The 27,016-nt window shown below is 39.7% G+C and overlaps 1 protein-coding gene across 2 annotated transcripts in view; it reads left to right on the top strand.

Moving 5' to 3' along the window:
* Window positions 1-27,016, top strand: part of SHANK2 (SH3 and multiple ankyrin repeat domains 2) — a 364,507-nt gene that overhangs the window by 138,410 nt on the left and 199,081 nt on the right. For both annotated transcript variants that reach the window (XM_064452904.1, XM_064452902.1), the window contains one exon: window positions 11,505-11,618. In XM_064452904.1, coding sequence (XP_064308974.1) covers window positions 11,505-11,618 — 114 coding nt within the window. The remainder of the gene's footprint in view (window positions 1-11,504; window positions 11,619-27,016) is intronic.

Here is a 27,016-nt window from a genome sequence, read left to right as displayed (position 1 = left end):
AGGGCAAGCAAAGCTCTGAGGTTTTAGAATTTCTTTGGAATGCCAAGCACACCCCAGAACTTTGTGCTTATTTGTAATCTCAGAAAATCGAACCCTGGGAATAATTGCCAGTACCTACAAAGGATGAAGTTCTGGGGGTCACGGGTGGTACAAATAACTTTTTCCGCTGAGTGTGTTTACAGAGATCTAGGAGGTGCCAGCAGATAAGGAGTGAGTATGGTTGAGCACCACCATCTGTTCTTTGGGGGACGTTGTATCCCCACACAGTCGTGTTCAATTGACTTGTTGGATTTGAAGATGTAGCAATATTTTGTTTGTGTAGGGGATGTAAGATCAGTAGAGATTCCTGTCACCAGAATAAAACAGTGGAGACTCCAGGCAGTTATGGAGAAAGACAAGACAGAAAATGTGTTCCCTGGCAAAAGAGGAAACAGTGCAACAGGTTGCTTGGGACGCTGAATGTTGTAGGGGCATTTGTTATCTGGCTGCTTGTTGACATTAGAATCTGGGACTATTATATGCAAAAATATCCCAAGAAGAAGGGATTTAAATTTTGTTGAAGAGTTTACTATTTTAAAAAAAGTAGCTCAGGAGCCCTTGGTTCTAAATTGTTATGACAGTAACTAGAAAACAATGCGAGGAGAAATTAGTCCACTTTTCAAATCTTCTTACAATAGTATGATCTAAACTTGAGACCAACGATTTTTGTGGGGGACATTAACCAATGAATGTCAAAATGCTGAAATAGAAAATGAGATTCTGTCTGGCCTGTGAGTTTTGTATCTCTATTTATAGGGAAGATCTGTGTTTACTGAACTGACTATAAATTAATTATTACTGTTAGAAAAAGGGGAACGTGCCCATCCAACATCAAATCATCCCTGCAGGGATTATTTTTTTCAGCTCCAAATAAATGGTTTGCACATTAACTAAAATCTGGTAGAGCTCTAGCATTTGCAGGCACACTTGGTTTAGAGCATTTTATAGAACTTGGATGTGATAAAGTCTGGTGAGGCATTTATACACGTCAGTCTGCTTTTGGAAAAAGGGAACACAGGGATTGTCAGTGTTACTACTTAGGATGAAATCACGTGGAGCGTGAGTGAAGGCTACTTGCGTGGCAAGGCTGGAACACCGTATGCCAGACCCTCATTGCTAATCAAAGGAAAACTCTGAGAACAAGATCAAATCCTATTTTGTGTTACCATGTCAATGGTTCCTCAGTTGTCCCAAAAAATATGTCAGAATTAACACAGCAAGGTCATGTAGAGAACAGAGAGTCCAGGTAAAAGGACAGTGACGCTTTAAAAAGGTCTCAGTTGTGTAACAGTGTTGAGGAAGCCATTCAAGCTCAGCAGATGGGACAGAAATCCAAGTTCAGTTAAGTCTGGATTCATGTCCCTGTTCCAGTAAAAATGCAATTATTTACAGAGAATAAAAAAATTACTCCAGTGTGAGAGATTGATAGGCTGCCTCCCCAACACCCAAAAGCACGGGCAGTAATGCTCCTCTAGACCCCAGTGCTCCTTGCGTGCTGTGCGAGTGCCAGAACCACTGGCTCTAAGGAGGCCCTGCCTTTTTTTCTCTTTCTGAGCAGAAATTGCACTTGGTACCAGCCATATTTTCTGTCTTTTAGAGACTTGCTTAGCAAGACTATGATCCCCTCAGGACTGAGGGGTTGATTTTCTGGGGGTACCCATGCCTGTTTGGGGTTTAGCAACCCATTGTGTGCAGTACTTGGAGGAAAAGAAACAACTTTAAACCCCATGGAATCCAATTTTCCCTCAGCTTGGGAACACCTGAACCTCACATTTAAGAAATTAAAAAAGCTTTGTCTTAGCCCCTCTCCTCTGCTGACTTGACGTGGTAGCTGCACTGTTCTGTATAAAACACAGATGCTCAAGTACTGGCTTCTGGGGTGGTGTGGGGGGATTCAAACGTGTGTTTGCATTTGCTGTGGGATTCTGGCCCGTGTTCGGTCTGACCCTGGGGAGATGCTCATCACGTGTACATCCCATGAGACTAATCACACTGAGGATGTAGCAAGGCATTTATTACAGGGATAAAAAACCCAGAACAACATATCAGAGAAAGGGATTAGCTGGGAAATGTTTTTTATGGATTTTCTTTTTTAACTTGGTAGAATTAGAAGGGTCACGGAGAGGGATGAATTCCTAAACTCTTGATGAAAAGTGCTTTCATCAGATGAAGATGAGGCAGATTTTATTTTCTTTCTAAAACCGCTAGAAGTACATGAGAGACAATAGTTGACAGTGTCTGATACAAGGAAACTGCTCAGAGAAAGCAGTGAATGGGCAAGGTCTGAAGAAATTGTAAACTAAACAAAATGGTCTTGTATTAATAGGATATTACGTAGCCTGTACAAAAATATCTGCTTTATTTTTAGTTGTTAGTCATACATACTGACATCATTTGTGTGTCTGTCACTCATGAGAGAAGGGCCATGGCTCTTGCAAAAATAAATCTGATGTCTTTATTTGTACAAGAACAACCCTAATCTTATGTTTTCACATAAATGAAGAAGAGCTTGCTTCATTCCTCACCGAACCACTGTTAACATATTTTGTTTCTTTCTTCATTTTATCTCTAAAAGTCCATAGCAATAAATCTGCCACAGTCCAAACACAGACACACACACACACATAAAGTATCTGTAAAATGTATTTTAATCAGCTTTTGTGTTGCTAAATTTAATTCTTACACTAGAAATCAAGTGGCCTCTTTCATAACAAAACTCGATGTATGAAGAGGATGCGGTGCTCCAAAGTTCTTTGTGAGCAAAGAATTAGCAGTTTTCTGTGTTGTGAAGATAAAGCAATACAGAAGTATCTCTGCAGCCTCGAGAAAGCTGCCCGGGATTCAAATCTGTACTAGCATACCTTGTTGGACAGGTAACGGATACGAGTTCCGGGTACCAATCACCATGGGGCAGACAGTCTCCGGTCACTTAGAAACAAAATGATCAAAATTCTTTTCAGGATCTATGTTAAAACATACGTGAAATGTACATGAATTATCCCTCGCTGACCTAGACAGAAAAAAACCACTCGGTTGCCTGACTCAAATACTTTGAGAACTTCTGAAGTCTCACCCTGCTCACAGTTTTGTTTTCCTTCTTCCTGTGTGTTTTTATTACATTTGCATTTCCATTTGGCATGTGGTTTCTAGCTATTTCTTCCAATTTTCAGATCCCAGATCACAGTATGGTTTGTCCGTGGGTGTCTTCCAACTGTAAATTTTTATTTTTGTCTATTATTTTTGTTGCGTGCCCTGATATTGCGATCTCCTCTCTTTCACCTGGAAGGCAAACAGAATACAGGGGTAGTTCTGGAAAAGGCTCAGTTTCTTTAGCTCTTACTGTGATTAAAGAGATTTTCTAGTGCTTAGTATCTAGGAAAGTGGGGAGTTATTTCAGTATCTCAAGTATGCTCCTACAGACTTTTTTCCTGAACCTTCCCAGACGCTTCCTGTGCAGGCACATCCATCTGAAAAGAGTTCACCCTAACCAAGGTCTGCTCTCAGCCGCATTCTCTGGGGTCAGAGAAATGGTAGTAATTCAGGAGTAGTGATTCAAGCATCTGTTCTAGGCAGAAAGTCAGGAGCTCTCGGCATTAGAAATACTGACCCTTGCAGCACTACTTTTGTTTCAGCGTGATCTCAGCCAGTAGGGCAAGCCAAATATATTGCTAACATTTTCATAGCTTGTGAAATCTACTTGTAAGTCATTTTGCAAAAAGAAAGATTATTAAACCCCTGCTGTGCTTGAAGATATTGCCAACAGACAGTTCTTGTGGGCAGAAGGAAAGTTGGTCTCCTGAGATTTTGCACTTGTTAGATTAGTAAATAAAATATTGGAAAGGGAAGAGCCTCAGAAATGCCGTTTTCTTTCTTCAAGAGCATTTTGTACCGTGGGTGAATAAGTATGGGAGCAAAATTTAACCTAAGAGGTTTGTGTAAGCATTGTTTTGCTACTCCTTTATATGAAGGATGAAATTAATGTGAAATGGAATATTAATCTTGCCCGGATTCATTGGTCTATTTTGCTTTTTTACTCTCTCCTGACTTGATCAGTTTGATTTAAATTCCTAAGATAAATAATTATGACTCATCACAGATAATAACCTAATTCATTTCTGCAAGTTTCTGGTATCTGAAGCGCAGGACAGAGTTGCGCTTCAAACTGATATATCAAAGTGTTGTAACAAAGACACGTCCTTGCTCCCGCTCCAGCAGGAGAGCTCGCTTTGCTGTCCAGGCTGTGAGAAATTGATTAGGACATAAAAGCATCCACAAATCCCCATCGCCTTAGCTCTTGACCTCTTAAAGCCAGCCTTCCTTCAGTAGTCAGTAACTGGCCTGAAATATTCGGTAGACAGGGAGTACTAGAAGACCGAGCGGAGCTACGAATGACATATGAGCACATTAGCGTAGTCTGACACAGTAGTATGGGCTCCAGCTCTAAGCTGGTTTGGGACCTCTTCTCAGATTAATGCTTTCTACTCAGTATTCACCTGACCTGTAGTTTAGGCATCATTGCAGAGAAGAGCAAACTTGACTCTGACGTCTTCCTCAACAGAGATGGTGACAAACGTTACAAACTGATGGGTGTTTCCAATGCTCAATTTGAATTTCTGTCCAAAATTCAAATCAGTGCAGAAGATTTGTTTCTTATTCCATTTTTCTCCCTCCTTCACTTTCCCGAAACTGTTTAAGAGACACCTAAATAACAGGAAAGAGATGATCTTCATAGAAAGTTGCTGGCAAAGATAAAAAAGGAAGGAAAAAAACCCTATCTTGCCAAATCTTGAACAGCACAGCTCATTCAGTTCTATTTCAGTTGAGCCCTATTTCCTCAGATTTAGAAAATTATGTGCAGATTACTGTATTTGTAGTTTTGGGTGTAGTGAGTGGTTGCTCTGTTAATAGTCACTGTCATCTTCTCATCCCAAGGTCTTTTTCCTAAACATTGCTTGTTTGCACTGTTTCTTTCTTGAGAAAGTAGAGGTGACAAAAGACAGAAAGCTCTTTAAGTCAGGATCTAGCCTGACATTGGTTGTGGCCGCAGTGGTTGGGGCTGTGACATGCACCCAAAACATGAAGCTAAGGCTTCTTAGTCTTACCGTGGCACTTCAGGGCATGGTTTAGGAGACATGGGGGTGTTGCGTTGGTGGTTGGACTTGATGATCCCTAGAGGTCTTTTCCAACCTTAATGATTCTGTGATCTGCTTGCAGCGTGGGTGGCCATTGGGGTGCAACCAGGAGATGTGCAGTAAGCTCAGGGTATGGCTGTTAGGATAAGTCAGGCAATTAAATACTGAATTAGAGGTGGGTAAGGCTGCTTTTCAGATAAACCAGCAGTGTCTTTTGGATTACAGAAAGGTAAACTCCTTGCAGCCATAATTGCATCACACTTTTGTTTCGGAGGCAAGACTGGAAGTTAAATGTAAGTTTAAAAAATGAGGAATATTTTCTGTCCGTGTTACTTCCCTAATTTGATTTCTCCGTGAGGTCCCACAGCCCAAGATGGAAAAGAATTGCTGAATTTGCTTCTCCATTAAACAAAATGTCCGTGGAGCCGCAGCTGAATCTGACTGCTCAGGTCAATTATAGAAAATCATTAATTGCAGATACACAAGTCCAGATTGTACAAGAACTGCACAAGAACATTTTCTTCATGGCAGCTGGGGCACAGGCACTTGTTTGCCTGCCGGAGACCTTACTGTGGTTGTCATCAGGGCAATAGATGATGACTTCCTCTCCAGTCATGTTGTACTGATCTCAAGTCATGTCAGTCTCTCTTGCTAAAGCATTTGAAAGCCAGAAATGGTCTGCCCATAAGGCAGAACAGGCAGATCCTGTTCATCATTCATCACAAGGAGGGAGGGATATCTGTCAGGAACAAGGAGGGGTAGATAAAGAAATAGAGTAAAATTTAAACTAAAACCAGATTTTCACAAAAATATCTCTCTTTAAGAGAGAGCAAGATTAAGTTGCATCTTGTGCTGACCTGCATTGACATTGTGTGTAAAGTCTGGTCAAGTTGCCCCTCAGATGCAGAGAGCTGTCGCTCTGCGCAGTTGTCTCTTATTGTTTTCGATTTACGTGGTTGTACGCAAAAACAGACCAAACACCAAATTTTTTTTACATTGGTATGTATGCTTAGGAGATAAGCTGCCGGTACACTTGAGGGTGGGAACATACATTTTGAAGTTGTGACCATTTTAGGGGCTGTTTGGAGCAAAATGGTTTTCAGCATTGAAATAGGTATCTTGCACTGATTATCTGTCATTTGGAAGCCTTCCTTCCAAAAGGCAAATAATTGTGAACATTTACATCAGGCAACAGGTATTTCTACAAGAGAAAAGCCTACATTATAATATTTAGTATTTCTGAGGGAAAGAAGTTAGCTCTCTACCCACTGGAAATTAAAAATCTACTTTAATTTAAAAGAGCAAATCCAGAATAGTGTTATATCAGGACAAAAAACCCAGAGTTTAGATTTGCACTGAACCTCGCTGACTTAGAAGTCAGATGAAAACCCTCTGTATTTCATTAGGTAAATGGCATTTGTTATCAGTAACAGAACACTGGAATCAAGGTAAAGAACATATCCGTGCTGCAGTTTGAATGGAAGGGACGCTGTCACCAACCCTTTCAGATTAAGAATGAAATGGTGACATTTTCTGCTTTCTACCGTGTGGCCTAGAGGGCTTTCAGCTGGCGTAGTTCCACAGCTCACTAAAAGCACTGAGATCTTCAGCTGCTCTTGATTAGCAGAAATAACTCTTACTTTTAGCTCTGGTGGTTCTTACATCAGCATAGGCTGGTTCAGTTGCTGGATTTTTCAGTGGATTTTCAACTTTACTTTATGCACTAGTGCCATTCTGTTCATTTTCCTTTTGCTCCTCATTGTAGAAATGTTCTTCGTGTCCAGAAGATGACCTGTCATTCCCAACCCATATAATGAGTTCTTTTCCCAGGGAAGGAGTGTGCAGTTTATACAAGCACCAAAAATTGCTTGTAGATATTACAAAGCCATTTCAGATACACCCTGTAGCAGCTGTAAAGACAACAGACTGAATTTGGCTGTAAATTTCGTTGACATTTTTGCAGATAAGGATACCTAGACTAATTCACTCATTAAAATTTCAGTGTCACAACGTATTTAGAAATAGTATGTGCCATCATTTGATGGAAAAATATTCTTCTACTGTAGTTCTTGACTGTTGCATAATGGTGGGAGCTGTAATGTGGAAGAACAAAACTTTGTTGTTTTGATTAAAGTGATTTTTTGGGTAGTATATTAATTCAGCTGTTTGAGTTGTTATATTAATTTTAGTTACAATATGTACGTTGTCAATAAACTGGCAGAAGTTGCAAAAGACAAAACATCCTATGCTTGATTGGCATTATATATATAATTTATAGATGTAATTTTCTTGTGGTTTTTTTCCTGGACTTTAACAAAGCAGAATCTGGCTGATATTAAGTATAATACTTTAAAGACATTAAAATGTAGGATCCTGACGGGCGCCGGCTTTTACATGTTTTCCTGTTATTCAGTTGTTCGGTATTTGTCCAATTTTGATTTGTAGTTTTGTTCATATAATTGAACATAGTTCTTGTTTTAAATTATACTTTTGTTGTGAAAAGTCATATCAGGATTCCTGATGTTACTAGAACCTTAATTTTACTCTTACAACATCAGAATCTTTTTGTAATTCATGTTGTGTGTAAAGAGACTCTGACCTGCTCTTGCCATAGCAACCATATCTTTTGTTTTTACCTACAGCAAAAGGAAAAAATACTTGAAATGATAAAGCTTAATTATTAATTTTGGGAAAGTTATCCTTTGATTTACCATTGTTATGTCCTTCAGAGGGAAAATGTTGATTAGAAAATCTCTTGCTGGTACCAAATTAGCTATTACAATGTGTCTCTTAGGCACTATTGTGAGAGGGAAAAGAGAGAAATTAAGGCCTCGTTCTAAAAAAGCATTCGTGGCTACAAAAGATAAATCATATATTTTGATTTATCCTTTCAGTTACCAGTTGCCCACGTTGGAATACGTGAAGTGTTGTCAGTTTTTGTAGATACTTAGATTATTATGGCTTTGGCTCCTCTGCAGAATTTCTTATTAACGGTACCACCTGAGATATATGAAAAAGATTATGTCAAGTTTTTTGGCAGTGCAGAACCATTTAGATCTTGGCTTCTACGTTTTGAGTATTAGTCCATATGCGCTTCTCCTCCATCTCACCAACGTGTGTGTCTGCCTGTCAGCTCTATCCCTGCCTGCTCCACGTTCGCCTCTTGGGTCACCTTTGTGCCTCTTATGGTTCCATCAGGCTTTCCCTTCCTTTCTTGGCACCCATAGTGATGGTTTTCCTTGATAGTAAGTCCAAGGGTACCATCATTTTGAAAGGTACCGACATTTTGTTCGTAGCTGTAATCTCTAGTCAGGCTTGAACCAGAATTGTGAAGGCTGGCTGGGTTCTGGCAACACTTTTTCCCGTCCTGCCTTTTTTCCGTCAACGTTATACCTTCAGACAGGTCTACATGTATTTTTGCTTTGCTCTTGCTATTAGTAATCGCTAACACTTAATAATTCAATAGTAATTTAATAATGTTCTAAAGCGGGACTGGCTTTCTCTGTAGTAATCACTTTTTGCCTTGCACTCACAGGTGGACTTGCAAAGCAAATTTCCTACCGTGATTTGGATGTCTTGTCAGCTGCTACTGTCATAAACACAAGAAATTACTCTATGGGTGTGAAATGCCCAACTTCCTTCTTACAGTGCAAATGCTTTTTGGAGATGGAAATATCCATGTAATTCAGAGCGGCAAAATAGCAGATTTGACAGATTAATAAAATACTGAATTAGGGAAGTTTTTCTCAATTTCTAAGAAGTTTTTGTTCTCCCTATCTTTTCAGTTTGTGGAGTGAAATGAGGGCAGAGGCTGAGTGCTGAAAACTCTCCTCAAAAACCCCTAATTACTTGCAATAGGAATCTTTCACTGTCTCACACTTGGAAATTTCTTTCCGCTGGAATCCTGCACTCACTTTTGTGATTTGATGTACAGGAGGATCCAACAATAATTATATCATCTGCATATGTTACTAATTAAGTTTTCCTGCTTCCTTATACATAAGAAATATGCTCTATTCTTACATGAATGGAGGTTACATTGTTAAAAATACATTGGAAGCTGATGAATCCCAACATATATTGGATGGATGAATAGGCTTCTGCTTTCCGTAACACTGAATTCTTAAATTGACTTTTTGTGTTAATGTGCCCAAGCTTTACACATTTTTCAAGAGCATTTGAAATGTGTCAACATTTTTCATTAATTATGCCCCAAATATATATTTATTAATATTTTGATATAGGTATTATTTATTTTATTAATACAATTAAAGCACAGATCTGGTATCTTCACTTTTTTTTTTTGCATTTAAATGTAGAGATGAAATATTTTCTATGGAAGTTAACAATATCAATAGGTGTTAAGTAACTTAAAGAAAAGGCATGCTGGAACTGTTTTCTTCAACTTGTGCCACTGTAGAATTGCTGGTGTCTTCTTAGGTCAGCGCCCTCCCCCATTAGCCCATAACTACCTGGGTGGGTACAGGTCTCCTCCTCTATGTCAGAAAGGTGCTTGATTAATTGCGCGTTTGGGACCCATCCAGGTGTAGGATTTTGCTGTAATGGATCTATTTCCTGGGGTTAAGACGGACTTGTTATTGACAGCGATGTGTAAATGTGCACCTCGTGGAATCTGTCTCTCTGAATTTACTACATTAAAGAACTTAAAATTGACACATTTAAAAACATTTTTGTCAAACATCTGTGTTAATAGCTATCCGTGCTCCGCAAGTAATACCACAAATAACTTAGGATTGCATTAATGAGAAAGGAGGCAAACATTTAATTTCAAATGCAGTTTTATAGATCCTGATGAGTCCAAGCAGACTACCTCTTTAGCATTACTGAGCGGGTGGTTTTGGAGTTTTTTGGCCTGTCATTGATTTGATTTTCATCTTACTCCATAGCGTAGTGCAAATCAGGCTCAAATTCAATGCCATTGAGTCGCAGCAGTTCCACTGATACAGAATTCAATTGCACTCAGGCTCAGGGACTATGATTTTAAAGCCTGATAAGGTATGTTTTAACAGCACAAAGAGTGCTTGTGTTGGAGATCATCAAAGTAGCTCGAGCAAGTTAATATCCCTACCATACTGAAATATGAAATACCCTGCAGAGATACTGTTCCAGGCCTTGAAAACCATATGCATACGTTAGCAAAGAGATGTGCTTGGGCTAATTAGCCTTGATTTTCAGCAGGGCCGGTTAGCTTGGCTGGCTTAGCTAGCACACAGCTGACAGAGCTGTGCTGCTTCAACTTCCACCGGCTTATTTTTGGTAGCTCAGGGACCTCTCCTTCGAACACTGTGTTTTGTACAGATGTACTCTGAGGACCTGTGTTGTACAACTGAGCTACTTTCCCAATCAAGCTATTTAGAAGAGCTAACTGTGTTCTTGTTAATCTCTAATATCACCTTTGTTCCAATACCGTTGTAGAGTACATTTTTAATAGTACATTTACGTTCTTTTAATATATATTAAACATACAGTGATTTGTAGGAACGTCTATAAAATTAATTTAAACATAATACTTAGCAAGTATTGAGGATCCTTTCATTACTGTAATTAATCTCCAATTGCTTACTAGTAAAAACATACGTAGTTGTTCTGCAGTCTGTTGTCACAGTCCTTGTGGAGTCCCGAGATTAATAGCAAGATAAATAGAACTACAGAATAAGGCTTTTTCTCCTATCAGTAAATCATTTTCCTCCCTCTTGTCACTATCTTCTTCTACCAAGAAGAATCACTGAGATGTTTCAAAAGGCGTCTACGCCGTGTATTGCACCTATGGGATATTCAAGTGTTTGCTGTGTACTCAAACCGTTAAATCATGTTACTCGACCTACATTACAAATCTCTGGAGCTACCCACTAAATGAAAGAGCATGTTTCCTTAGGAAGTAGCAAACATACAAGATACCAAAATATGTATTATTAAAACCCAATTTCAGTGTGGGTTCAGTTTTACAGTGGGTTCAGCACTTCAGCTTAATTTCAACAGGCAAGACAAATCTTTTTCATCTTAGTATGACCATGCATTTATGCTTGATAAAAGCAGCAAGGAGAAGACTGAAAATAGAGGGAATTATGTGAGGGCCAGGTAAGCTTGTGACAAAAATAGTCTTTGGAATCACTTCCCAGATTTGATCAGGGAGAGTTGCGTTTAAAGGTTACTCTGTGCCCATTTTTGGTGTACCAGCATTTTTGTTGTTGTACAACATTTGCTTTTACCGACCTGCTATTCAGTCACTACCGAGCGTGTTATGGAACTAATCTTGGTATTTGCGTGAGAAGAGGAAAAAGTCTAATGCTTCCTATGTCTCTCTGTATTTAGTTTTAAGCGTCGGTGAAGGCGGATTCTGGGAAGGCAGCACCCGGGGACATATCGGCTGGTTTCCTGCAGAATGTGTTGAAGAAGTTCAGTGTAAACCAAATGAAAGCAAACCAGGTAATCAGATCAAGTTCCTGTTGAATCCTAACGGTGACAAATGCGATGTGTCCGCGCAAGCGGAGAGGCAGCCAAGATGGTAACGCGTTACACAGCGGCGTGTTTGTGCAATACTAGAAACTGGAGAATTAAATAAAGCTGAGCTGCAGAATTAAAAAATAAAGATGGGTTTATTGATCAGATTTTACTGGATGCTGCCCAAGCAAACGGCCTTTCTCAGGAGGCGCTGTGCTGTGAAGTACTGCGAAACCGTTTACACAGAACTGTATGAGACATTTTGTAAAGCATTATGCTGTGTTTTATTTTCTTACAGTATGGGAGAATGGCTAATTAGGCAAATAATGGAAGAAAAACTGGTCAGTCTTCTCCCGAACTGAGGTAGTCATACGGAGTATTTAGCTCTTGTTCATAGCCATAAAGTTTCCTCTGTTGACCTTTTACTGAATTTTAGAGGAGGCACCTGTTAGTGAGATGTCCCATATACATCCTCACTGACGGCAAAGGAAGTAGAATCCTCCTTTATCATACACTCGTGCTGCCATAAATAAGTAAGACACAAGTGACTTTATGCGAGGAGTCTTTACAGTTCTGGTGTAATAAAAGAAGAAGAAATGCACGTTGAATCATGTTATTTTAAGAATTACCTACCATCTCATAATTTCTCTGCTTTTAAGAATTAAGATATGAGGACAACCTCTCTAATTAAAAGCTCATTAAAAATAGCTCTGAGAATATAATTAATGTTCTCCAGGAGTGTATGCAGTTTTAAATTAACTATTGATCTGTTTCGGATCTCTGATGTATTGATTAAGAACTTTTGGTATTGCACAAACAATCCTCTAGAATTTATGCATCGTATCGTTCATGAGCATTATTCTTTTAGGTGTGTTGTTATAAGCTGCACAGGTATACTTTTATTTTTTTTATATATATACCCACTGTATAAACATGATAGACTGGAACAGAATGCACTGGACAAGATAATAGTTCCAGAGTAGGAAGGACTTGGAAATATTTAAAAGATTTGATAATTATTTTAATTTCATCAGTTATAGTGGAAGCTGTGGTAAGATGAAATAGAGTTTAAGGGATTAGCAGGAGAGGCAGCAAAAAGGTAGATTTTGTAATATGAAAACTCTGAAAGAATGAGGGAATGAGGCATCAGGGACGCTGCTCGAGATAACTAAACACTGTATGAAAAGGTTATGCTTCCCTTTTGAGTGAGAAGAAGAGATGGAGACAACACCAGATCTAATATTTGGGGAGAATGGATTTAGGCTCTGAGAATAGAGAGAGAATAGTTGTGTAGCTCTTCAAAGGGCTTAAGATCAGATCAAAATTTGAAGATGGAGGGATATTAAACAAGAGGAGGATTGGGGTTGGAATCGGCAAATGTAGGAGCAGTGCAGTTCTTGAGTACTAGGTGTAAAAAAAGAATAACAAGTTGCAATTCTAGTGCGATTTCATTTGTTGGGAGCTTTATGGAAGATGAATAAATTGGGTCAGTGTGGAACATGAGCTGGTGAAGAGCAACCTGTGAACTGCTCTGAAGATCCTTCAATAAAGCCTTGTGGTCACTTGATTTAAAGACTTCAGACAGGTGTAGTCTCTGTAAGTTAGTTAGTTGTCACTAATACCTTTCTTCAGTCTATCACGGCAACTCTGCATTAAATCTGAGCTGTGCCTTTGTCTCCAAATCTTACGAAGATTCTGGGAGGGGCGTTAAGTGAAGTTCTAAAATAAGAAAAGAGTGTTGCAACTTCTTTAGATGTATTCAGTGGTTTGGGAGAGAAGGTAACCAAAGCTGTTTGTCACAAATCCTTCAAGATTTTTTTCAGGAAATACTGAGGAAGTAAATTCAGTATTTGTCAGGATTGCTTTAATATATGACAAAATCGTTTCTGAGAAAAAGTTTCTTTGATCATTCAAAGGAAAATGAAAATTAAGAAAGAAATTGTCAGAAGAACAGCAAAAGGGTTACCAAAGCTGGAAGTGTTAAAAAAATATCAACAGGAACATCTTACAAATTTTCTGACATGAAATTGTGAAAACTTATGCCATGTGTCTGCCAAAACCAGAGCATTTGCTCTCATTTATACCTATTGCATACAATCGTCTTTCTGATTGTTTTCCTGTTTCCTTATAGTATAGTGTTAATAATAATGTCAACATAGCTAAAGACTTTAAATATACCATTCTTCTACTCCAAAAAAAAGATGAAAATGTAATTAAATAAGCGCAAAATGGGTGCATTTTCTATACCTTCAAACTTGTTCACCCACATATTTTGCTGGGCTGTCTTGAAAAATGCCCTGCACCCGGAAGGCACAGATGGGGTGCAGTGCGTCTCTGTGTGATGTGACAGAGGTTGGAGGTATGAGTACGAAATATATGAAATCCACAGTATGTGTCATGTTATTATTGAAATATGGTATGGCCTGAAAGCAGCTGGTCACTGAATTGCTCTGTGCAGTTAGCTTCACTCCCTTTGCGTGGGAAACAATGGAAAAGCAAGGGGAGAGCTTTGTAAGTAAAAATCAGCCAGTACTCCCTCTGAGTACAAATGCAAAAGTAATTTAGAAAAATGTGTTAAGCATGGTGAAATGATTAGAAATTAAATTAGGTCTACGGGGATCGCTGAAAGAACATCACCTGAGAAACATCACAAACTTGTGCGGGTTGCAAGTATTTGCATCATGGACTTTGCAAAGCAGCAGAAGTTCTTAGGATAATGATTTAGAAAGTAGATCATCTTAACATGTAGGAAATGAATCTCAAACTCAGCCTTTTTCAGCCCAGCACCACAGTAACACTTCTTTCCAATAAATGAGGTTCAGGAACGTTTCTTCAAACAGCTTCCCTTTGCCGTTAAGTTTGAATAATTGTGTTTAATGGTAGCTTGTCATTTGCATGGCATGAATGAAAGAAAGAGAAATGGTTCCTGGAAAAAACAAACCACAATTAAACACTACGTGCCCAGTAAAACTGGCGGGCAGGTATTTCATGTCATGCTGATGTACAATCTCACTTCTAAGACAAGTTCGATTTTCGGGGAACTTCACTGCCATCCAGACTGCTCGGTGGAAGGAGGCAGTACAGAACCGCACCTGGTTCCTGTGATCTCTTCAAAGATATCACGCTAGCTTGGCAAGTTCTGTTTTCCAAAAAAATATCCTGTTGACTGGCATTGATTCTATATCCCTTCTGAAATCCTTCATTAATTGAGACTTGTAGGAATTATTCCTTTATTTTGCTAGGATTGATGCCAGGCTCACAGGCTTTTAATTACCCAGGTTGTCTCATTTGCCCTTTATAGCACTGGCACAGGACCCGCTGCCCTTCAGTCTTAAGCAGTTTCCTTGACATTTCAAGATCTAATGAAAAAAGAATAACGGCAAAGAAAATCATTAATGGTGGTCTGCTAAGTTCTTTTGCCTGCTTTTAAAAAATCCTTAGACACAAAACCTTGGTACCATCTCATTTTAAAAGGTGTCCCCTTAGTAGCCAGTTTTTAACGTTCTCCTGAATGATTCTTAGAGTCAGAGTATTCCTGTGGATGAGACTGATACATCCTCTTGCTTTTTCCCTGTACAAACACAGAATACAAATGTTACATTTTTCTTCCTTCTACATTGACAGTTTTCCTATGTTATTCAGTAACAAATCAATCCCATTCTTAAATTTATCTTGAAAATATACTGTGGGGTTTTTTTGCTAAATTGTTCTGGGTAGATTGAAGAGTGTTCAGTGCAGAAGCAGCTTGATTTGTATAAAATACAAGTTAACTGAAATCTGTGCAAATGTGAGGCACTACCCTGGGTTAACAGACATCATAACAGGATTTATTAGCTAAGTGCAGCAGAGAATCACAGGTCGTCTTGGCGCTCTGGCAGCAGTGGTTTGCATCCACTGAGAATATACCGTGTGACATAGATTTGTTTAATTTTTCTACCTATAAAAAAAGCAAGGCTTTCCATTTTACTGGTTTATTCACCCCTTAAAATTCATTATCCTTCTTAAAATAGTAAGAATTCCTTCCTAACACCTTCCAATGGTAAATGAAGTACAGAAGAATGTCATCCATAAAATCAGCTGCCCCACCAATCGAAGACAGAGTTTTCCTCCTCCTACTTAAGTTTATATATTTCCATTTGCTTTTCTTCCATCATAGGGTATTACTCAGACTTGAGAGATTTGCTACAAAAATGTGTTCTATTAGACTTGTGATTTTATACTCAGTGTTCTTCAGAATTTGGAGATACAGATTATCTGATTGCTCGTAACCGAGGTGAAATATTCGTTTTGTTTCGAGAAGTTATCTTTAATTACATTTTGTCTTTACCGTTTATTACTCCTTTCTCCCTACTGGTGTGCCTGAAGAACTCTTAGATTTTACAAATGATACTGAAATGAAGGCAGACTCAGCACGTCTTTTAGGAATTCTCTGTCTTTCAACCCTTGGCCTCCTCGGTGCACCTTTCCTTGGGTTCCGTGCTCATCTTTAATATCCTCTTTAGGCTGATTTTACATTCAGCAGCACCCTCAATGCATTTTTCTATCCTGTGGCTTTGGGGTACACCTTATATAGTAATTGTAGTTGTCATACGAGTCCTGGGAGTTCATTTCAGACTAGATCTAATCCGGGCATGTGGCTTGAGTGACCGTTATCAGTTATTCAAGAGCTCATTTCTCCATGAAAGAATCCAATCTGCAAACTCTGAGGTCTGCTCAGACCTGTGGGTCGCAGCAGAGTAGGCAGCACTTACAAAGCACTTTCCTGGCCCGGATTAAAATGCTAATGTAGATGCGGCCATGCTGACCTCTAGTGTCACTGGTGCTCTGAGCAGACGCTACCTAGCATCTAAGCCAGGATTTCTCTCTCAAAATGTCTGTACTTAAACGTTCGGTATAGCTTACTCCTTCTGGAGTTTCCAGCAACTTGAAAATATGATGACAGGTTATCCGGTATAGTATAGTTCCTTGCCCATTTCTTTTTACCTATGTAATCATACATCGATGTTATAAGCAGAAATAGCAGGATTTCTTATCCAACATCCCCTCTAGATTTCAGACCAAACAAGTCAAAGCTGTGCTAATAAAAGGAATACTTTGCTACACACACAGCTGCACCTGAAGTACAGAATTTTCTTTGTTCCACATTCTTAGTTTTTAACACCTTGTGCATTCAATAAAAACGGATTTGTTCCTCATTTCCACCATCCCTTTTTATAATCAGCACAACTGCTTCCCAGCCGATCTAGCCAGCCAGGCTGCTAGAAAATTGATTTGCCTTCTTGCAAAAAGGGAAGTTGCCTTGCTGTGATTTGAGGAGCTACATCCGAACAGTAGCTGGTAGCTGTTCCGTCCTCTGCGGACAAGTGGCTTGGCACGTACTGGATCTGAAAGTTTTCTTCCCCTTGCCTGCAACATCAAGGTTGCTTTCTCCATGCTGCCTTTCAGAACAGTCAGCAACATGTTTTGTCCGCTGAAATATATCTGGAGTCTGCTTGGAAGAATAATAGGTGGCAGAAGGGGAAGTTGTTCCAGGGATCTGCTAACAGTGAAACAGGATGGATGGTTACACGCCAGAGCACAAGTTGCACCCTTGACTGTGTCCTGTATGGACATATGTAGGCTGCCTGAAGTTCTAAAAACCTGAATTTCCCCAGCTTATGCTCTTACATAGCTTACAGTTAATTTCAAACATGTCCTGTTTAACCTTTCATGAGAAGGACGGGTGCCAGCAAATGAAATTTTGACATTCTTTTTTTTCTGCATTTTTAACCATCTGAAGGTAGTGATGTGGTAGGTATATGGCAAAGAGTGTCATTACTGGGTGTATTCTCTGAGGCAGATGAACACTAAAGCGTACCACAGAAATTTGGTCTGTGTGTGTGAGTGCACCGTCCCCAAACTATCAAGCCCAGAGGACGTGATGGAGCACGTGTTCACATCCATGGATTCCTTTCCTGAATAGAAAAGGAAGAAACATGCACCCATCTCAGGGTGACATCCAGCAGAGCACAGCTTGCACGTGTGGCCAAGGTCCCCAATGACACACTTGCTGTGGAACAGGCCTGTCCCTCAGCTGGCTACGCTGGGCCTGGAGCACTTGGATAAAGCCATCCCCCCTCTCCTTCCTGTAAGTTATGGGTCACCTGATTTTGGCGGTCAGGGGCTACATTTAGACAGTTTAAGATGTGTTTAAAGTCTCTTCTGAGGCTTTGCTCAGTTTGCATCCAGATATTAGTTCCTGAGCTCATGAAAAACTGGAATTTGTAAGCTGTAGCTCTGGTCTTTCTAGAAGAAGGACAGGAGACTTGGTTTCCCAAATTTGCTGTTTGGACATAATAGATAGCCAGAACATAATCAGCTGTAAAAGCTCTTCCTAATTGCATATTGTTATGCATGTAAAGGTCAGCACTGGAAGGAAAAAAAAAAAAACAAGGCAAAAAAATCTTTTCATCCAGCCTCTTTCCTTCATTACCCACCTTTTATAAATGTTCCAAATTAGCATCTTGTTTAAACAACTCTTTCCTGTTTTGTTAGGAGCAGTTCTGGGTAGTTATTTAGCTAGAAAGAGAACTGAAAGAATAGATGGAAACATTTTCCATATTATTAGAAGTTTGAAAAATTCTATAAACTAAATAACTTTGAAAACTGCTGGAAGGAAGAGGGTTTCAAGAAGACAGAAGAGCCTGCAAATAAGAGATGCTATCTGACCAGGTGAGCCCCTTGAGGTTTTTGATAATAAGTTCTGGTAAATGCTCCTTCCACATGATTTCACCTCAAATAGAAGGTACCCGTGTATCTGTGACAAAATTACCATGCAGCTTAAACTGTTTGGCTTGAACAGCAGAAGTTAAGGGCAAAACATTACTGAAGCTGGAAGGGCTAAATGGGGGCAGTCTGGAAATAATTTGTGTATATATGAAGAGAAAGACATTTTTGATAGGAAATTTAATCACAAACATTCTCATGTCGGTTGCGTGAAGAGCAATGAAGTCTGATATCTTGGACACGTGTTCCGACGCTCCAGTGCAGGCAGTGGCTGGACTTAGCATGACACAGAGAATATAAACCAAATTAAAAGAAAAAATTAAAGTGCCAGATTGCCTCACATGTAAGTGGGCTTGTCATTGCAGAAAGTGGTATGATGTGGGTACAAATTCAGCCATTTGAAAATGGATAGAGAGCTCAAGAGATTAATATTACATCTCTGTAATCCCAGACAGGGTCTTAAATGTGAGACATGCAGTCAGACAGATGGGTGTGTTGAAGTTGGTCCCAGAGCTCAGACTGACAGGTCAAACACTATTCAGTGAGTTCCCCTGCCTTGAAAGGACACCGTCTGAAGCTCTGACCTCTGAAATACTCTTCTGCCTCGCTTCTATATTTTGCACAACAAACCACATGGCTCACATGATTCTGAAAAGTTTCATCTTTTGATAAGTGATTTTATGCCACAAAACTATGTTTCCCATGTACAAATTTGTAATTTAAAAAGACGTGAATAGATGACAAAACTCAGCACAGTGATCATCCACAAAGACACCGTGTTCTGTTTTATGGGCTTAGAAGGACCAGGAATATGTTATATACCGTATTTTTGCATAAACTGCGTTCTCTTCCATCAAACAGTGGGAAAAATACTTTATACTGGAAGAAAAAACTCAATGCAAAGAATTAGATCTAAGGTACTGGCAAGCCAGGCCACAAAACCCAGCACACAGAGGAGCTTGGTGCAGTAATATTCAGCTAGTTCTGACAACTCTCTGTAGCTGAGGATGTAAGGCAACTCCATGTTTTCTCTCAAGTAATGGAAATTTAAAGAATGAACCTCAGCAAGTTTCTGCACTTTAGCTTCGCTGGGCAAAGCGTTTGTGTTCTCAGTAATGATTAACAGCAGTTTGGGAAAAGACTCCTAAATGAATCATCGCTCAGTAATAATGCTGGTTTGGAAGCAGAGGTAACTTGAGAGCTGTTTTTGTCTGCAAGCGAGCTATGGGATGGAGTCATCTGCTTCCCACACAACCTGGTGATGTGTGTTCTCTCTGACCAAGGGTGCCATTCTTTTAGTCTTGGTCTTCTAAGCAAGATGCAATAGATGTTTCTTGCTGTAATTGTAGTATTTGTCAGAAATGCTTTGGAAGACCGAGTCTGCCAACTAAGGTTGCCGGTCAGCTTCTCTCTCTCAAATTACGGTGGTTTTCCTTTGCTGATGATATAAGTTTGGTTTCAAGAAAGAGTAAAATAAAGTTTTCCATAATCATAATTTATCCAGTTTTTGAGAACAACATAAAGCAAAAACCTGAAAAAAATAATTCAAAAGAAATAAAATACAAGCCTAGGTCTAAAACTTGTAAAGGACGTAAGCCCGTCTGCATCTTTATCTCTGAATATGTTATTTTGAATTCATAATATTTTACTGTCTTGGCTCCTCAGCTGACATAGGTTTTGTCCCTTTCACTCTGATTTTCATGGTTGCTAAGAGCCACTTAGGAATAACTCTAATCAGCTGAAAAGGAGCAACGCGATTCTCTAAAGCATTGAAACAGGCTAAAAATAAATTGCACAACAACATAAAACCAAACTTACATGTTAGGCAACTCAACATTTCAAATGCATCTGGAACTGCTGATGTGTGAAATCGGACACGTAAGTGTAGATTTTTTCCTTTTCTAATTCTTTCTGCATTTCATCCTCAAAAAGGTGCTTATCAAACCATACAGGATGAAAGTGCAGACTCTGAGAAGTGTCTCAAAAAGAATGGAGTTACCATTATAGCGTCTTCCTTTTACTTCCAGTGACGCGATCACATTTTCTGTTCAAAATCACAGTCCATCTAACAATAAGAAGCAACTTTTAAAGCCTGAGAGCATATATGGATACAAAAATGTTGAATGTTACAAATTACCTTGGAAGCGTGAAAATGGTAAAGGTATGAAGTGAATGACTTACAAAGCCATCCAGCCTTCTGAGGAATTTAAGGACAATTATTGGTTTAAAAGAGGATCCTTCAGCCTGTGGCAGAATTTGAGCAGCCCTGTTATGCAATGAGCTAACAAACTTGAAATAATACTTAATTTTTTGATTCCTAGTTGCTTTTGTGGAAACTACACATATAACACATTTTTTTGCCACCCATTAAAGTCTGGGATCAAGTTATTTGAGTTATTTGAGCTTTAACCAGTTTGACATATCTCAGTGATTGCTAGCAGGCAAAAATCCTTTGCTTTCCCTGTCTGGAATTTTGAAGCATTTGAAATTCCAAAAAGAATATGTATTTTGATAGTTGCATCTCTTCCCTGTACTAATAGTTCTTTTTTTCTGGGTTAGAGGTAGTTCCTAATATCTTATGCTCCTATGATCAAATACACTTGATCTCTGCTCTTTCTATAAGTATCTTATCTTATAGTACCAATGGGTTTTAGCTTTTATTTTTATTTTACATCATTTTTTTTCCCTGAAATTCTGTTTAATCAGGATTTTCTGATGTACCTGTGCAAATATTATTTATATCAGAATACAACATCTGTTAAAATCATTCTGGTTATATATCAGGGTTAAATGAAGTGCCATATTTCATTTAACTCATTTCATTTAACACAGCCTAATGCTTTTTAAAACCATTTACTTAAAATGGCTGACATAAAGCTGGGCAAGTCTTAGATCTATGCCTATTCTGAAATCAGTCATCATTTTCTTCTGTATTCTCCTGTACTAAATGACACATTTGGGTTTTTTCCCCTCTTATTTTTAATGGCTCAGATAAAAGACTCGACAACAGAGGCTGAAAACTCTTTGAAACGCTCCCCAGTTATTTGAGATCAAATTCGTATTAATTTAAGGAAGATGATAGAGTATCTACTTATAGTAATGGCAGTGCTGGAGGTGATCAGGAAGATGATACCTAAATAGCATCAGCTGTTAGATAATCCATATTCTGATCTTAAATTACGTCACTGCTTCTTGCTTCCATACCTGCCTGCAACAAAAGAGAACAGAAAGGGCCTTTTCCAGCTTGCTAAAAGATCCGCCAATGCCTGATGGTGAGAAAATGGCTTTACAATATGCTACTTGATGACGGTAACTGATCACAGTGGAAGCAGCATGAAAACAAGCATGTTTTTCTGATTCATTAAAAAGCCCAATCAGCTACTACATTACATACCACTTGCCGATTTTATTCTGTAGTGCAAACCATCTAAGTGGAATACCTGCCTTGCTAGAAAGCTCTGCTAACGTTGTTACTGGACTGGTATCAAAGGGAAACGCTGGGGTCTCACCTTGCCTTGTGAACTGTTAACCCAGGCTGGTGAGGTAGCTGTTTTAGACCGTAATTTCTTCAAATTACACCATAATGCAGTGACTACATCAGCGGGCAAGGGAAAAGCTATGGGTGTTGTCTGTCTGGACATCTGTAAGGTGTCCCACAACATCCTTTTCCCTAAGTTGGAGAGATACGGATTTGATGGATGGACTGTTCGGTGGATGAGGAATTGGTTCGATGGTTGCATCCAGAGAGTAGTGGTCAATGGCTCAATGTCCGGATGGAGATCGGTGATGAGTGGTGTCCTTCAGGGGTCCATACTGGGACCAGTACTGTTTAATCTCTTCATCAATGACATAGTGGGAGCGAGTGCACCCTCTGTAAGTTCACAGACAATGCCAAGCTGAGTGGTGCAGTTGACGTACCGAGGGACGGGATGCCGTCCAGAAGGACCTGGACAAGATTGAGAAGTGGGTCCGTGTGAACCTCATGAGGTTCAACAAGGCCAAGTGCAAGGTCCTGCAAGGGGGTCAGGGCAACCCCCTGGTATCAATACAGGCTGGGGAATGAAGGGATTGAGAACAGCCCTGCGGAGAAGGATTTGGGGATGCTGGTGGATGAAAAGCTGGACGTGAGGTGACAATGTGCGCTCACAGCCCAGAAGGCCAACCGTCCCCTGGGCTGCATCCCCAGCAGGGTGAGGGAGGGGATTCTGCCCCTCTGCTCCGCTCTGGTGAGACCCCCTCACAGCGCTGCAGCCAGCTCTGGGGCCCTCAGCACAGGAGGGACATGGACCTTTTGGAGCGGGTCCAGAGGGCTGAAGCACCTCTTCTATGAGGCCGGGCTGGGAGAGTTGGGGTTGTTCAGCCTGGGGAAGAGAAGGCTGCGGGGAGACCTTATTGCGGCCTTTCAGTCCTTAAAGGGGGCTTGCAAGAAAGATGAGGACAAACTTTTTAGCAGGGCCTTCTGCGATAGGACAAGGGGTAATGATTTTAAACTAAAAGAGGGTAGATTCAGACTAGGTATAAGGAAGAAATGTTTTATGATGAGGGTGGTGAAGCGCTGGCCCAGGTTGCCCAGAGAGGTGGTCGATGCCCCGTCCCTGGAAACATTCCGGGTCAGGCTGGACGGGGCTCTGAGCAGCCTGACCTAGTTGGGGATGTCCCTGCTCACCGCGGGGAGTTGGACTGGATGGGCTGTAAAGGTCCCTTCCAACCCAAACCGTTCTATGATTCAACTGATGATAATTTTCTCTCCAACATTTAATCTTGGGATCAATCAGCTCTAGGTAGGAATCCCCAGACCTGACCAGTATCTCAGGCAGCCTTCAGTATGGTCACACAGCTTGCAGAGAGGTTTTTCTGTTAGGGACTTCACATGCTCTCCTCCCACACCCCCCCACCCCCCCATTTCTGTTGCTTTCTGACTCCAGATGTCTTGTTCTCCAATATCTGCCCCTGTTCATTGTGTCAGAGTCAGAGGGACTGCTCAGCATTGTTGCAGCAGATTTTCGGTGGCAATGGTTTTAGAGGTTGTGCCTCCAGTGTTGGGCTTTGAAACTTGCTGTGCCAGGGCTGCGCATACTCAGACAACCAATATCCCAGAGTGGGTTTATTTAGCTAAGTGAAAGAACACATCGGTACTGATAGACTTATTTTTCAAGTCAGAAATAGGTTATTTGTTTTCAGGTAAAAACCTAAGTAAATGTTTCTAATTCTGAACTCAGAAAATGTATTGAATTTTAAATGGTGATGGAGCTTGGCTACATTATTTATAAAAGCATGTTTGTATTTGGAACCGAGTTTGAAAATTTGGTTCTGCTTTCTGATCTGAAGTGGAGGGTGCCCAGCGACTTTCTTAACCCTCAGCTCACACTAAAATTTACAAATACCAAAAAGGCTGCAAAAGTCAAGATAATTTTCTGGATGACTTACAAGCAAGAAGGACTTCAGTGTATTGCGTGGGGGCTTTTTTGTAGCCAAAAGTTCAACTATAGTCATGCAGAAATCACAGGAAGCTATAGAGTCTTTATTTCATGCTTATAGATGTGTTGTACACGTATTGAGCACTAGTTTAATCTTATCCAGAGAGACGTTTAAAATAGTTACATATTTTGGCTGCTCTCCTGGAATTAATAAAAGGAATTATATTGAATTCCCTGTACAACATATTAGTAGTTTAAGGAAATGAAATACAATGTATCCTTGTCTCATTTATCTAAAAATTCCTTACATTTAAAAAATTACAATTTGTGGCGTATAGGTTACAAGAAACCTCTGGAAGCTGTAACATTAACTTTTGGCCGAATAGTTAAAATGTTGGATCATATCAGTTAAGAAAAGTACTTATTCTCAGCTGGACGCGTTTGTGTGCAGTACTACACTGCAGGAGATGGCAAACTGAAGTTAGGTGACGAGTATGAGTCTCTGCAGCCACGTTATCATGAAAGAGTGAGAGTATTGGGGTTTTAGACTGTGCTGGAAGTGCTCGTACACGCTATGAAAGCTATGCACGGTCAAAACAAAACTGGATTGGCAAAAAACAATCCAGTCAGATGCCAGCAACATTGATAACAGGCAGGGCCTGCAAAAATCTTGGCAGTGGAAAGGAGGAAGATGTGTTGAAAAATTATCCATGCCATGAGTCTGTCTTTGCCAAAGTATATCTGCAGGAGGGGAGGGAAAGGAAGGGGCTTCATGCTCTTAGCACATCTGCGCTTTGGAAGTTGTCAGTTGGGAAGTTCCTAAGTACAAGAATAACCCAACATTTCTGTAAAGTTTTAAATTAAGTTAAAATTAGTGCAGGCATGCTTACAGATGCTCTTACAGGGCTATGTAAAAGACAGAGACCTATCACTTCATCAGTTGCTAAGTGAACTAAGTTTATAGTAGTATCTACATCTCGTACAATGTTGTCTGCATCATCACATCCTTTTTGGGTGCAAATTTTGCGCAACAGTATTTGCTTTGTCAGTTACAGATATTTTTCTACTCCCTATTTCTGCTCCACAGTTGCTCTGGCACAAAGCTTTGTGTGGCTGCAGTTTGGGCTGAAAGGGAGAAACATAGTGCTTTAAAAAAAAAAAAAAGTTAGTTATTTGTTAGTTTTTAAGGCTGTCCTGTAATCAGACTCACTTGGAAAAATGATCAATGATTAATTGAAGGGACAGGAGCCCCATCAGTTGACACTGCATAGAACTACAGACTGAGTCAGCTGTCCAATATCACAGCAATTATCGAAGAGCGGGGGCTAGCAAGCACCCTCTACTGTGCAGTAATAAGCTGGTGGAAATTATAAGGCACTTAAACGCTATTAATCCTTTCCATGATGCTGTTGTGTGAGTGCAGTTTACCTGCTTGAACGTGGACAGCAAAGCTGCGGCGGAGAAAGATTCATATCACCTAATGATATAAATTTCTGTAGTATTAACACTTCCACGTACGCTTGTCACCGTCAGATACCTTTCTACCCTTTTGGTAAGTCTGTGTGCTTCAGACATGTAGCTCACCCCATACATTTAGGGATGCAAGCCAATGCTTTGCTATTCAAAGGGAATAGGGAATCTTCGTGATGTTATTTGTTTGCCATCAAAATTAAACTCCACGATAAAAGATTTCTAAAGAAAACCTTTTTGAATTGCAACTACTCTTTCCATTCTAAATGTTTTGTCTCTCAGATAAGTTAGAAAAGTATTTTTTAATGTTATATTAGCATTTTTTAGTCAACACTTCAAAAAGAAAAGAGACAGTTATATTCCTGATGGTTAATCCCGATGGATTATAGTTTTCCTTTCTTTTGCCAGGATAAAACCTCATAGGCTTGGTCTCATATAAGACTTTGAAGACTTTCAGAAGGCCTCTGGTTGAGAGGAAATGTGTAGATACATACAGGAGTTGTCCAAGGCACTTTCACAAAATGCACAAATCTATATTGCTAAAATTTTATCATCCGAAGACAGGATACAGTTACATGCAGCCCTCAAAAGACTGCAAGGAAAAACAATGCCAGGATTTATTTATTTTTAGGAATTAGAGGATATTTAAAACGTAATAGAAAGAACGGTGATTTTTGCTAAGTGCTTGCCCCAGAAAACAGAAGGGCAAATTCTAGATAAGCCCACTGATTAGTGCTGCAGGAAGAAAAGCTTAAATACAATCAGAGGAGGGGTACAAGGCAAAACTGGAATAGAAATGTAATCCTTCAAATTCTTCTGTTTTCTGGTAAGTACTGTTGTGATCCTAGATGTTGGCTGTTAGCTGCTGATAAAATAATGCTCACAGACAGAAGGAAAATCTGGCTAAAAAGGTGAAACAGCGAGTCTTGAGATAAAGAACTCTTGGCTGGAAAAGGGACTTGCAGTGTTTGCTGTAGTTCTTTGGTGATAACATCTCAATATCTAGCCTTAATTTTAAATTAAGACTTAACTTTTAAATTAAGACTTAAAATTCTGTATCTTCAGACATTTCTGTTCAACAATATAGGGCTGTGAGATAAAGATTAATTTTGGTTTTTTTTAATGATCAAGGCTTCTGTAGCTCTGGGGCAGTTCTGGGCCTTCTTCCTCCTGTTCCTGTGATTGCCACACCACTCAGCTTTCTTCTGTTTCTTCTTCTGAGCTTTTCTGTTTTCTCAGGAAAACAGTAGAGAACAGAGACCCCTTCTTTGCTCCCATCCTTTAACTAGTTCACGAGCGGCGCTTATCCTCTGACATGACACACCTAAGTTTTTATAATTATTCACCCATTTTTAACTAGTTACCAAACATCCAGCCATCATCATTACAGGTAAGAGGACACAACACCACATATTCTTGCTTGGGTTCTATCCTGTTCTTATTTGCTTACTCAAATAGGAAAATAAGGTGAGACATCTAGAAATGCAGCAGTACCCAAAGCCAAGTTACTGGGAGGAGTTTTGACAGGGCATGCTTTATTTGAGGTGTGCACTGCAAGGCAATTTCAAGGAAATTGAAATTCCTAATTGCTAATTAGTTAGGAAAACAGGTAAATCAGGTGAACTTGTTTTGTTGTTCTCTCATTCTTGCTTCATTTTTAGAAAACAAGTTTCAAGGGTGCAGTTTGTTTTCCTATGAACATTTAAAATCTTTATATTATTCTTATGCGTT

This window comes from Phalacrocorax carbo, chromosome 5 (genome assembly GCF_963921805.1).
Source record: "Phalacrocorax carbo chromosome 5, bPhaCar2.1, whole genome shotgun sequence".
Lineage (NCBI taxonomy): Eukaryota > Metazoa > Chordata > Aves > Suliformes > Phalacrocoracidae > Phalacrocorax > Phalacrocorax carbo.
Note: the sequence above shows the minus strand (reverse complement) of the source record. Positions and strands in the feature narration are given on the sequence as shown.